The sequence below is a fragment of the Triturus cristatus genome, chromosome 10 (genome assembly GCF_964204655.1).
Source record: "Triturus cristatus chromosome 10, aTriCri1.1, whole genome shotgun sequence".
In the NCBI taxonomy this organism is placed as follows: Eukaryota; Metazoa; Chordata; class Amphibia; order Caudata; family Salamandridae; genus Triturus; species Triturus cristatus.
The window spans coordinates 942916506-942929294 of NC_140593.1; the positions used below are offsets into that span (position 1 = coordinate 942916506).

The 12789-nt window shown below is 41.8% G+C and overlaps 1 protein-coding gene across 3 annotated transcripts in view; it reads left to right on the plus strand.

Annotated features, from left to right (window-relative positions):
- The window catches only part of VIPR1 (vasoactive intestinal peptide receptor 1), an 806458-nt gene that overhangs the window by 360870 nt on the left and 432799 nt on the right, over positions 1-12789 (plus strand). For all 3 annotated transcript variants that reach the window (XM_085628778.1, XM_085628776.1, XM_085628779.1), the window contains exon 3: positions 7675-7782. In XM_085628778.1, coding sequence (XP_085484904.1) covers positions 7675-7782 — 108 coding nt within the window. The remainder of the gene's footprint in view (positions 1-7674; positions 7783-12789) is intronic.

The following is a 12789-nucleotide window of genomic DNA, read 5'->3' on the forward strand; positions in this document are numbered from 1 at the left end:
ATTTCCTTCATCAGTACACTGTGGGAATAAGGTGTTCCATTCTACCTATTGGTGCAGCGCTCTGGACCAACCCCCTTACCATTTGTCTTCCAATGGACTTGCCTCCTTGGAAGTTAATGTACTTAGCATTAAATCAATCAGTTTCAATTAACAGTATAACCCATTTGGCTTCACAATAAGGACCAGGAATCAGTGACTATAATGAAAAAAAGGTTTATTACAAGTTAGCAGTCAAGTTAAGATAGAGAAATCTTAGCACCATGCTGTAAAAGTACAGAAAACAACCGGGATACTCAACCTCCTAAAGAAATTTAGGCGTGCCAGTATAAGGCAAACAGGTAGTTCAGTCACAGCAATACAAAAGTTCAGCAGCAGGATTTGGTACTCAGAAAAATATTTCTTCTTCTCTCGTCTATACATGAGTAAAATCTAAAATCATCTAAGCTAAGGAGGATGGTTTTGGAACCTAAAGGATCTAAACAATCAGGGAAATGTAGGAAAATTGGAAAAATGCGGGAAATAAGGGAATGTGTCAGCATTTAAGAAGCTCAGTCAAGAGTCATCTTGGGTCAGAGTAATTATTATTAGCCTTAGCCACACTCAGCAAAAGTCTAATGGAATAAGCATACAGGCCTAAACCTCTCAAAGTCTAAAGGAAAGTAATATAACCTCAAACAGTGTGAACTCCAGTTATTTGCACCCGAATATTCCAGGTAGCACCTCTCTGTCTTCATCACCAACGGCTTCATTGTCCTTTCTGCTCTTAAAATGTGATCTATAACATCGACCTTTTCTCCCAGGCTAGGCAGGGGAATGGTATTGTCCATTGTGACCTGTAAGCCTTTGCAACATTAATAAATGGACACTTTCAGTTGACACTCTGACCTTCCATGTTGCTTGTCACGATCTTCTTCCCAGGCTCTCATTCTGTCTCTAGTACAATGTTGTATCTATTCTCAAACTAACACACCATGTGAACATACCTGCAAAGAAAAAGACATGCAAGAAAAAATGGAAAACAAAATTTTATATAGAATTAAAAACAAGCCAAGTCAGTATAACCTAAAACTATTAAACTAATGGTGCACATTTAATATGTGTGTGCACATTCAAACATAAATGAATAAAACTGTCAGTACATTAGGATTAAAATTACATGTAGCATACAGTAAAAAGTTGAATACGTGTGTATAAGTATGACTAGGAACTACATCTAAATGCACATATGAATCATGAGTGCACACATTGCATCAGTCATTGTCGTTTCTAAAGTAAACACACTCTTAATAGGGGATGATGGTTTTTCATCAAGTCTCTAGAGAGTATATCATTTAATTCGGTGAAGGCGCAGAGTATATGAATGAATTTCTAATCCTACGTTAAATGCTCTTCACTAATAATATCAAGTGCAACACTTTACATTAATATCATCAGGGCACACATAGAACATGTACAAAGAACACAACTATGCTGCATATTTGTGACGTGTAAGGGTGGAGCCAAAATTATGCTGCTCCACCATAACAGACTGTACATTCTGCAGACTGATGAATGAGCTTCTCATCAGCCTCCAAGTGCTGCTCTCAGATTATTGTAGCATAAGACGCAGTGGGCCTCTTATGCCTCTGGGCCCAGTACCACTGCACTGCTCCATCAGGTGTAGCTACACCCCTAGTTCTCTACAATAATTCTACCTTACTTAGATTGCAGTTCTTTCTTCATTACAGAAGGGGACACGCATAAGAGAACAAAACAGAATCAGATATCAACACTGTCATGCTGGTTAGTGTGTTTCATTCCTTGCACATCGTTTAGACATGGCTCTGAACTGTTGCCGCCAACCACACCTTCTTATTTCAGGCAGAGAAGTATCTTGTGGTACCATGCTTTGATTCCCAAGCCGCTGATAGAGAGGATTTACTTGCGTAGCCACTGGAACCACAGTCTGCTGAAGCACCAAGGTTATGAGGACACCCTCTCTGGAGAGGGCCCTATTGAGTGAAAAAGAGGGCAACGGAAAATAGTGGCTGCAAGCAGGTCAAGGGACATGTCTTGGTAATGAGCTTTTATGGGATAGTCGGGAAATTAAATTTGCACTTTAATTATAATTAAACTCAGAAAAATTAGTTGGAAACCACTCTTTATGAAAACAGCTTACCCTATGTATCCAAAACAGTTACCAGGATCACTATTTAAAAAATGTGCACTGATTTTATTATTGACGGTACACATGCAGAAAAAAAGATTCCAGGGTTAAATAAAGTACATAAAATATTTTCTTAACTGGAGAGTCAGACTCACACCGTTCAAACCAGAACCCACTGAGAATAGCTGTGTTATGCCTTCCTCCCTCTTCAACATCTAAATGGACTTGCTTGCAGTCATCATCAGAAGCCACAAACTCAACATCATCTCCTACGCTGACAACACCCAGCTGATTCTTTCCCTCACACTCGAACCCACAGCTGCCAAGAGCAACTTCCACGACAGGATGAAGGCAGTCGCCACTTGGAAGAAGGAAAGCTGCCTCAAGCTCAACTCAGACAATCTGCCTGGGATGACTCTTGGTGAACACAGCACTCAGAATCCCCCCACCCCCATGGACCACGCACAAAACCTCTGCATCATCCTGGAGTCCTTACTGTCAGTGAACCACCAAGTCAGTGCTATCTCATCATCCTGCTTCCACACGCTCCGCCTCCTTCATAAGATCTTCAAGTGGATCCCCACTGAGTGCAGGAAAACGGTCACCAATACGCTTGTCAGTAACAGACTCGACTACGGCAACACACTCTTCGCCGGCACCACACAGAAACTGCAAAAAAATGCACACCATACAAAACTCCTCCACCAGACTCATCCTGAACATCCCACGCTGCAACCACATCACCGGCCACCTGGGAGTTACCTTTACTGGCTACCCGTCAACAAGAGAATCACCTTCAAGCTTCTCATGCACGCCTGCAAAGCCCTCCACAATGCCGGACCTGCATACCTCAAACACAGTCTCTCCTTCTACACTCCCACCAGACATCTCTGCTCTGCCCACCTAGAACTAGCCAACCATCCCACAGATCAGCAAGACCACGGCTGGAGGAAGATCCTTCTCCTACCACACTGCAAAGTCCTGAAACTACCTGACTCTGCACATCAGGCAAGCACCATCGCTGCCGCAATTCAGGAAGAACCTCAAGACCTGGCTCTTCGACTGAACCACAGACCCAGCCCCTCCCCCCACCCAGGGCCTTGAGATCCGCACGGGTGAGTAGTCATGCTTTACATGTAACTGAATGATTGAGAATGCAATATATCAGTTAAAACAAACAAACACAGTGCACTACAACTCATGCTGTACAATACTAGATACAAGTAAAAGAAAGTAACACAATTTGATGTTGCCAGTAAATTATTAGTCATACTCTATCACATTTTAAAAATAAATTTTCAGACCCAAGATTTTATCCACAAGGATGAATCCTTTTAGAACATAACTTAGAATGCAACATAGATTGCTTTCTGTATATAGCATATGTAGGGTTATTGATGAGCACCTGTCAATACTGGGGGCTGTTTCCACCAAAGGCTTCAAAGCAACATTGAATAGACAATAATGTTTGAGTTGCATCTGATGTCACTTCACTTGGAAGTAGGATGACCACCCCCCACCACATCATTTTGTACACTGATTCCAACTTTGGATGTTTTGAGTGATAGCCTAATGCATTCTGGATGTTGTAATATTGTTTTGCTTCGATTGAACTAATCGGGCTAACACACCTGAAATCAGTGCTTTCCAGGCAAAAAGGTCAGAATTGAAGACAGTGTCTATAATGACCTGGAACAAGGTGATCACCCTTGAGAATTCTAAAGTGGAAAACTCCACACTACTCAAAAGTACCCATGTAAATCTTGTGATGTGCATGGTGCCATAAAATATCTTAACCTGTGCAGGTCAGCAGTGAAGGGCTTGAGGCATCAATGGGGATCCAATATAAAAAGGAAATACCTAGCATCCTGCCTTCCTTTCCCACCCCCCTCATGAGAACTCTGCCTTCTAAGCCCAATTCAAAATAAAAATAACTGACATCCTGCAACACATACTGTCTACCCTCGACAATGCTGTCCTTTCATCCTCCTACCCCCTTAATACAAAAATGTCCTGGGCATAGTGCTGCCTCACTAGCCACCCACTGCTGCTTCCACTCCACTACATTCGAGAAGCTGAGATGATGTGCTTTCTGTTCTCAATGGGTGAGAGAGAGGTGGTGCCGCACTGATTTCGGGAGAGTTGCTTGTCAGCATAGTCTACGTTTCCTCATCATCATTCATTTGCATAGGCCCACAGTAGACCTGGTCCCACACCGGGTTGTGGCTCAAGAATGCAGTTTGTAATCCTTCACTTCCAAAGGAGGGAAAAAAAGTAGGAGCCAGGTTTAGAGTCTGGCGTACAGGGTGCTCCATTGTAAATGCAATTGACTACCCCTGCCTCATTTGGAGATGGACGCACCTTCAGTTTGACATCAATGGGATCTTTTGGCTCCGTCAAGAAACAATTCCTCTGACAGCTGATCAGAATAGGGCTCATCAGAGGAAGAACATTAGACCATCCATCCTATTTAGGGTGAATGGCATAATGTATTTTTCTCCCAGTCCATCTCTGCCAGGAGAAGCTGGTGGTGAGGGGAAGGTAAAAAAAATGACCACCCCTTCATCATGTGACCAAAATTCCAGGGACCATCAGTCACCTCTAAATTTGACAAATGGTAGTCCATCTGAATGATGGAGATCATGTCCACTGTCACCCTAATGGATAGTGTACAGTCCATCAAATTATAAATCAGGTCTAAAGTGTAAACAAGCATTAGCAAAGCCAATAGGTGTTGCTTGTACCTTGACACCTTCGGGTGATTGTTTCTCGCTCTACAAATCGCCTTTTCATTTCATCGTATAGCATCCCGAAAAAAATAAGCAAGGAGCGCAAAATTGCTCTTTTTAAAATTGAAAATGTTGACGGATGAGCTGTTTGGCAAGGAGATGAAGTAGCACAAGGAAAGGGTTGAGAAGCAACATTGCAGGCAGGGTAGAAACAACATGAGGAAAAGTACATTGGTGAAGTCCTTAAAAAAGGATGCATAGAAGCCATCCAATCAAAGATATGGTGGTGAAGTCCTTAAAAAGGGATGCATAGAAGCCATCCAATCAAAGATATGGTAAGGAGGCTATACTCCAGTGGAGGGACACACACAAGCTGGACATTCATCCAATAGAAAGCAAGCAAATAAGAGTTACAGAAAAAAGCCCACTGGTATGAAATGGGTGGGCTGGAAGCCCCTGCATGTTCTTAGGAACCCCACAATATGCCTTTTGCAATCAGATAGAATTTGCTGTCTTGTGAACTGGTAGGCTCAACTTAAAAAAAAGTAAAGACTAACTGCTTGTTGATAAAATAGATGAAAATAAGGTTAGACGCCCCAAACTGCAGGCTGTCAGCTGAAACCGGTGGGGCCTTTAGGGAATTTTAATTCCTACAGGTTGCACTTGTATAAGTTCAGTTTTACTATTAGGTTTATTGTATAGTTTCAGGTAATCTTCGGTTTTAATCTACTCTCCTCTCATTTTCCTGCAGAAGCCTTTTTTTACGCTTTGTTCTTTACGTTCGCCGCCATTGTAGGGAATGAAGATGCAGGATAGCCAGTAGTATAGGTGAAACAGGATAAGGTTTATTCTCAAGATAGGAGTCTCAGTTTACAGGTAAAGATGGTAGTAAGGCAGCAGGAAGGCCCCACTGGGAGCACTATCCTTGCTGCTCAGTCCACATATTCCAACTGACACTCACTCAAACCATGCACACATCAGCATTCTAGTACCTCACAGTCACACTAGCTGAGCAGCAGGGCACATATAGACAAGGAGAGAATGCATGGCAAAGACATGACGATACCACACCCTCATTATAGTGGGCCAGACAACTGGGCTAGTATTTCCACACCCCACTAGTTACATACACTGCATGTACTGGTAACTCCCGGGGTGGGGCAAATCTGGTCCTTTCTGAGTTAGACCTTACGTGTCCATTACAAAATGAGGAATTACCAATATATCTTGTCCAAGTCATCCAGTAATTTCCATGAGAAAGTAAAGAGACCTGCAGTTTTCCCACTTATTTCAGAATTAAGATTCAGATTCAGATTTAGCGCCAGGAGGCTACTTTTGGAGTGACAGTTTGCTCTTTATAAATGCACATTTACATTACATTACATCACAAGAGGCTACTCGAAATGTGGGTTTTCAAGAAGTAAAGCATGTAAAGCAATACTAATAAGAAGGAAAACATCTGACATTTTGAGATGCCAGTGCGATGTCTGGAGGGTCTTATTGAAATGTGTGCCTAAGTATCTATCTTGGAAGTTTGGTTACCATTGGAATATCGGGAATAGAGGTAGGGGGACTTGAACAATTGTAGAGACTTAATAGGAAAGCAACTTCATCGTTTCTCTTGACAAAGCTTGTTTGAAAATGTTTTTTCACTGTGTCGTAACATTGTTGGTGAGGTTTTGTAGCAATATATTCTGTTGAGTTGTTCACAATTCATGCAAATACATTACACTAGCTAGAGTATTCTTTCACATTGATGAAGAATATTTTCTAGGGTGTATACACTAAGTGAGACCTATGAAAAGTGAACTTTTAGATTGAAAAGTAAAAACTTCAGCTATTTTGAAAGGTTTTTCAATTGAGATGTGAGGATACATTTAATAGGGTCAAACTCTATGCAATTCAACTTTTAAGAAATGTCAAAATTATTGGACATTGTGCCAATGATAAGATTAATGATTCTAAAGATAAAGTGTGTGACAAAGTTACCATAGAAAATGAGAATAGTACATATTTCTGCAGAACAAGAATAATTTAAAACACGAAAAGCTATTTCAGGAATTTCAATTAAATGAGTGCGACTTGTTTGAAGTTATATTCGGTATGTAGAATCATGAGTACAAAATTAGTTCGAGGTTTATATCAGTATTAAGGAGTTTAAACAAATGTTGGCCTGGGTAAGTAATAATAGTAGTACTGGATTCATAGCTACTTGGGCAGTGATAACAATTTTCGGACAGGAACTAGTTTGTAGCTGCAAATTGCAAATGTGGATTTTTTTTTTAACCAGATATTTCCTTTCAAATTTGAAAAAAAACCATATTTGTGACCTGTGTGCAGTTATTTCCTCACCTCCTGGAAGTTGGAGGTAGACAATCGTTATGTCTTGCTTTTCTTCTTCTCAACACAAACTCGCTTGTTCATCTTTGAATGCTTACTTAGAGTTATGACAACCTTGGCTTTAAAGCAGGCATGGGAACAATACGAATGATCAGAACATATATGGCTGCTTAAAATAGGTGCAAAGAAGCATTTTGCGCTAAAATATAGTGTAAAATCAGATTTCGAATTTTGCGTAATTTAATGCAATTTTCCAGAATTTCCCTTAATTATGTAAAAGCAAATCACACGAATTGCACAAATGCCTCATTACATGGCCCTCCAATGAGGAGACAAAGGCATCTCACTGCATCCGATTTGTTAGAGTACCACAGCAACTGTGAGAACACTTTGCCTATCATTTTTAGATGAACCATGATTTGTTCATGCCTTTAATGCCCACCCTTATTTGCTTTGCAGGTTGCGGGAGTCTGTGGGATAACATCACTTGCTGGCCGCGTGCAAACGTTGGTGACATTATGGTGCTGCCCTGTCCGTTAATCTTCACTTACTTCTCCGATATGACAGGTAAGGCACTTGAAGGCGACTGCTTTTGCACTTTATGTTCACTTTAATCAGATTTTGCTGTATCCCTTTGAGATATCAGCGCTCTTGAAAAATCGAAAAACCCTCATCAAAGCAACAGGACACTCGATAAAGAATTCTGTAATATTGATCTGTTAGACTGTTTCCAGGCAACGATGATTCAATTAATCAACAAACAGCTACATTTTGTGAGGCACACAATTGGATCAACTTCTTCTGTCTGCGCCACTGTTTGCATTTTGATGTGGCATAATGGCAGGCAGAGGGTCCGCTTTTCAGAGGCTCACAGTGATGGCTTAATTCACAAAGCTGTCAAATTGTGATTCCACTGGGGGCCTCTTTCTTCCAACACCCAACACTTCCTATCTATTTATCTCACACTTGTAGGTTATTTTTCTCCCTTGCTTTCTCCCTTTGTTGTTGTTTTGCTATCTGCATCTTCTTTAGTACTGCATGATCCGCCTTTTTTTCTCTTGTTCCATCTAAAAGACTGATGATGAAAAAAGTCCCGGTTCCCAATGGTGCCCACCACCCACAACCATCTGCACAAATAAAGGTCAGAGGCACAAGGCAAAGACATGTGTTTACCCCAATGTCTGAGGTTCTGAGTTCAGCATACTGGGCTGAAACTTTCAAAATAATAGGTCGAAAAACAATTACTCATTCTAATCTTCATGAAGAACGTCATGAAATTATGTCTGGTGTGGAAGACAATGCTAAAGTCCAAAAATTGAGTCATGGCAACTCAGTCTTTCTTCTTTTACTGTTGAATTATATGTTGAAAATTCAATTCCAGACTAGATAACTACGATTAAGGGGCTGATTACGATGCGGCCCGGAAATGTTCCTGACCGCATTGTAATCAGCATCTCGATTTACTTTCCAAATGCTGCAATACAATGGTGGCCGTCGGAAAGTAAACCGGCAGGTCATTCTGGCTGTCTTCCAACACACTCATGGAGCCCGTCGGCCAGTTGGAGCCGGCTCGTAATCCTAAAGTGAGGGCTTTTCCGTCCTTGTGATTACAATGCACGGTTTCTGACATGGTTTCCATGCTGGCCTGTCCGATAAGGAAACCATGTTGGAAAGCGTGTTTGGGGGCCCCCAGCAGGGCCTCCTTGTGCGTGCGACCTCCGGTTGGGGGCCGAGGGGGCACCTATCTTGTCCCCTTGTTGATCCTGGCAACTTATGGCAGGCACCCTGAGGTGCCTGCCACGGGGTGCAGGGATGAACAACATCTCCGATTTCTCAATGGGAGCTTGTGTTACAGCTGGTTTACGGCCGTATCACAAGCTCCCATTGAGAAATGGGAGTATGTGACCAAACAGAGTTCAGTGGCATTGTAATTAGCCGGTCGGGACCGCCGACCATAGGTCGGCTGCTCCAGAGACTGTGTTGTCCGGCCAACATCGTAATCAGGCCCTAAGTATATAAGTATCAGCAAGTGATACCAAATGAACTAGACCTGTGATTTCCATAAAACATTTGATTTTCCCAAAAAATTAAAGTGTTCTTTAGCTGGTGATGTATGCCTGCATCTGAGATAACTGCCAACGTTTTTTCAACGTCAAAGATGATTTCAGAAGCAGTCATCAGAAGGTGCATGGTAACAGTTTTCAAAGAATAGTTCTGTAACATTTTTGTGAATTCCAGGTTACTCCCACCAAGAATTAGTTTTATGTGCAAAAATATAATGCTTGTGCATTTGCATATTTGTATATGCAGCACTCAAGTGCAATAGTATTTGTAGGTTTTTCATTTTAATTTGATACAAGGAGAAAATATATTTCCTATAGACAAGCCTCTGTCCCTACACCCCCACCAACATTGGGGGATTCCCTTCCCAGTCACATCTTGGATATGGATTTATTTGTGCCTGCACTAGGGAACAATTTGTTATATTCAGATCAGTAATGTGTCCATTAACCGTTTGCGGATAGTCAGAAAATTGCTGGTTTGCGAAAATATCACAGGGAAAGGTTCTGTGGCATGATGGACATATATTGTGTAGCATAAGACAGTGCTTGAACAAAGACATCTGTCTGCTTTTCACTTTAATGCCTGAGGTTTATCTTAATGGAAAGTGATACATTTACCTTTTTCTGGGATCAAAATTGCTTGAGACCATTAAAATGGGACAGTATAATTTGCTGGACATGTGCCGAAGGCGTCATGTCAAAGTAAAACTTGATTTCTGGCCAAAAGTGGAACAAAAGAGAATGGGCTTCAAACCCCACAATGTTTTCTGCCTTTAACCTGAGGGGTGTCAAAAGAGTTGTGTAATATTACAGAAGTGTAACTGGTACAAGGTAAACTTTTGTGTCTATGTTACGCTCTGAAATCCAATCATTTGCACATGCCGATTGGATTTTCACATGCTAATGTCTTTGAGACTTGGGACCTTGATATCTGGATTGCAATTAAAGTAAGGGGAGGGAGGTGCCTGGATGGTTGCTAGGACTGGACGTCATTGCTCAATTAGCCACACGTGTAGCCAGTTCAGGATGAGTGCACAAGGCACGGGTCTTGATTGTGTTCCTTCTCTGATCAAGAGCTAACATAATACTTCAGCTTAGACATGATTTGATTGAAAAAGCTTAAGTCTGCATATAAAACTAGACGACAAGGTTTGATTTCCTTGGAGCTTTAAAATGTACTTTTAGGTAGTCAGCTGCTTGGTGCATTGAAGTAGTCCAACCATGATACTACCAGACTCAGCTCTTGGATGACTGTCTTACAGTGTTTCCATTTTGCTGCAAATGAAGAATCGTATTACAAAATATGCAATAAATTAAAGGAAAAATCACAGAAGCGTTCACATTACCAAGGCATTAACATGCTGTTGCCATCTCTGTCATATATAGGATGGGGTCTAAAAAGTACATTGTGATTAAGGCGATCTACAATTTGTCACAGAAATCTGCCCAGACTCGGAGCTAAATTTATCAAGGATTTGCTTCGCCCTTACACCACGCAAGGTGGTGCAGGACGACGCGAATCCTAGAATGAGATTTACCAAGCCACGCAAGGCCACCTTGCATGCCCCTGCATGGGTTTGTAAATCTGGAGTAATGCAAGGCATTGCAAGTCACTGCCTTGCCTTACTCTACCCTGGGAAGGCTTTCCATGGGTGGAGTGTGGGTGTTCCCACACATCCACCCATGGATTTGGGCGCATTTCCAGATTTACCAAGGCAGGTAAACCTGGGAAAGTAATCATATACACAAGACTGGGTCTGTGAAGGTATAGTCACCGTGTGACACAATAAGCTGTGGTCCAAATCCCTATATCTTTCGGTATTTTGAACTCCTCTCTTTTCTTGATTTGAGGTAGGCACCAACAGCCTTTCACCTTCAGTTTTTTTTTTAAAAACTTAGAAAAAGTTTTACTATTGGCAATCCCCCCTAATAATCCTCTCAGTGTGAATACAAAAAGAGAATATCAAGTCCCAAATCAGTTACACCGGGTGTTTTAGGTTCTTGAAATCAAATATATTTGAAACAATACTTTCAAAAAATGTGAGAAGACAAGATGACACCTCACGTGCGCAACACCAATTGAGCTTGCTGATTGGTACTCACCAGCTATGCCCACTTTTATCATCATCGGTTGTCATCTTGCCCAAAAACGTATAAATACAGTGTCTACGAAATTAAACCCAAATTGTGAAGGTAAGTAGTGAAACAATCACATACCAAGATGCGACTGAAATGTGAAAGTAAAAAATGAAAAGGATGCACTTTCTATAGGACCAACTTTATTCCTCCTTATATGTGCCCCTAATTCAACACTTAAAAAGGTTGCTTAATATGCATACCATTCAAAACTTAAAAAGGTTGCTTAATATGCATGCTTCAAAAGGGGAGGAACCAAGAGCTTTTTAATGAGGTCCTGCACTGTGCTCCAAGGAATCGAGAACAAAACCAGGAGTGCAGTTCCTCTGGGAGAAGGGGGGTTAAGAAAAAAAAAAGGGGGGAGAGCGATTAGTCTCTATAGAATGCCCTCACACACCTAGCAAGGTGTCATGCTTCATCATAGGGCTGTGCTCCTCGTCGGGCCGGCGCTGCAATGCCCGACGGGCTCCCGCGAAGGGGCTCTTTTTCGGAGATCTTTTTAGAGACAGCCGTATTGGTGCGTGGGGGTAGGTGCAACAAGTGTAGTGAGTGATGGTGTAGTGAGTTAAAATAGGTATGGTATTGCCAAACAATGAACCATTTTATTCTGATGGTATACCAGCCTAGGTAAAAACAGGTGACCCCAAGGGATTATAATGCTCCCTAGGGAAATCAAAAGGTCGACATGTTTCTTGCTCTATGCCCTTACGGGTCGGTGGCAATTCATCAGGACCAAGTGAGAAAGTGCTCCAAAAAATATATGATAAACTCTACTACATAATAGGTGACTCAAAAATTATAAGTACATCACCAAGCAAATCCATTGGGTCCCTAAGAGGAGTGGACCCGCTGTTGCGGTACCTAGAAGAAAAAGAGAAAAGAAGGACAACACAGACACATAAAACTTTACAGCATTTGAGAATTAGGTGCTGATGGGCTCCTGTAGGGAACCGTGCGTCTATTGTAATAGCCAAATCAATGTGTGCTCACACAGAAGATCTCAGAAGAGGATCGTGCCTTGTCGTATAAGGGTTACCAAAATACGTGATACTGTGCAAACACCATATATGCCAATTGCTATAATGTGCTTCACGAAGTGCTCAATGGCAAGAATGGATCTCAGAAGAGGATCGTGCCTTGTCGTATCAGGGTTACCAAAATGCGTGATACTGTGCACACACCATATAAGCCAATTGCTATAATGTGCTTCACGAAGTGCTCAATGGCAAGGGGTCGCGATGTGTGACCGAGCGGGAATATCCTTAAATTGCACTGTCGTCCCCAGCCCTCTAAAGACGTTTATAAACATAATATGCAATCGGGGAGGGGTTGGGAGGCTAAAGTGGCGGTTGGTGAAGACGCTGATCCCACGGAT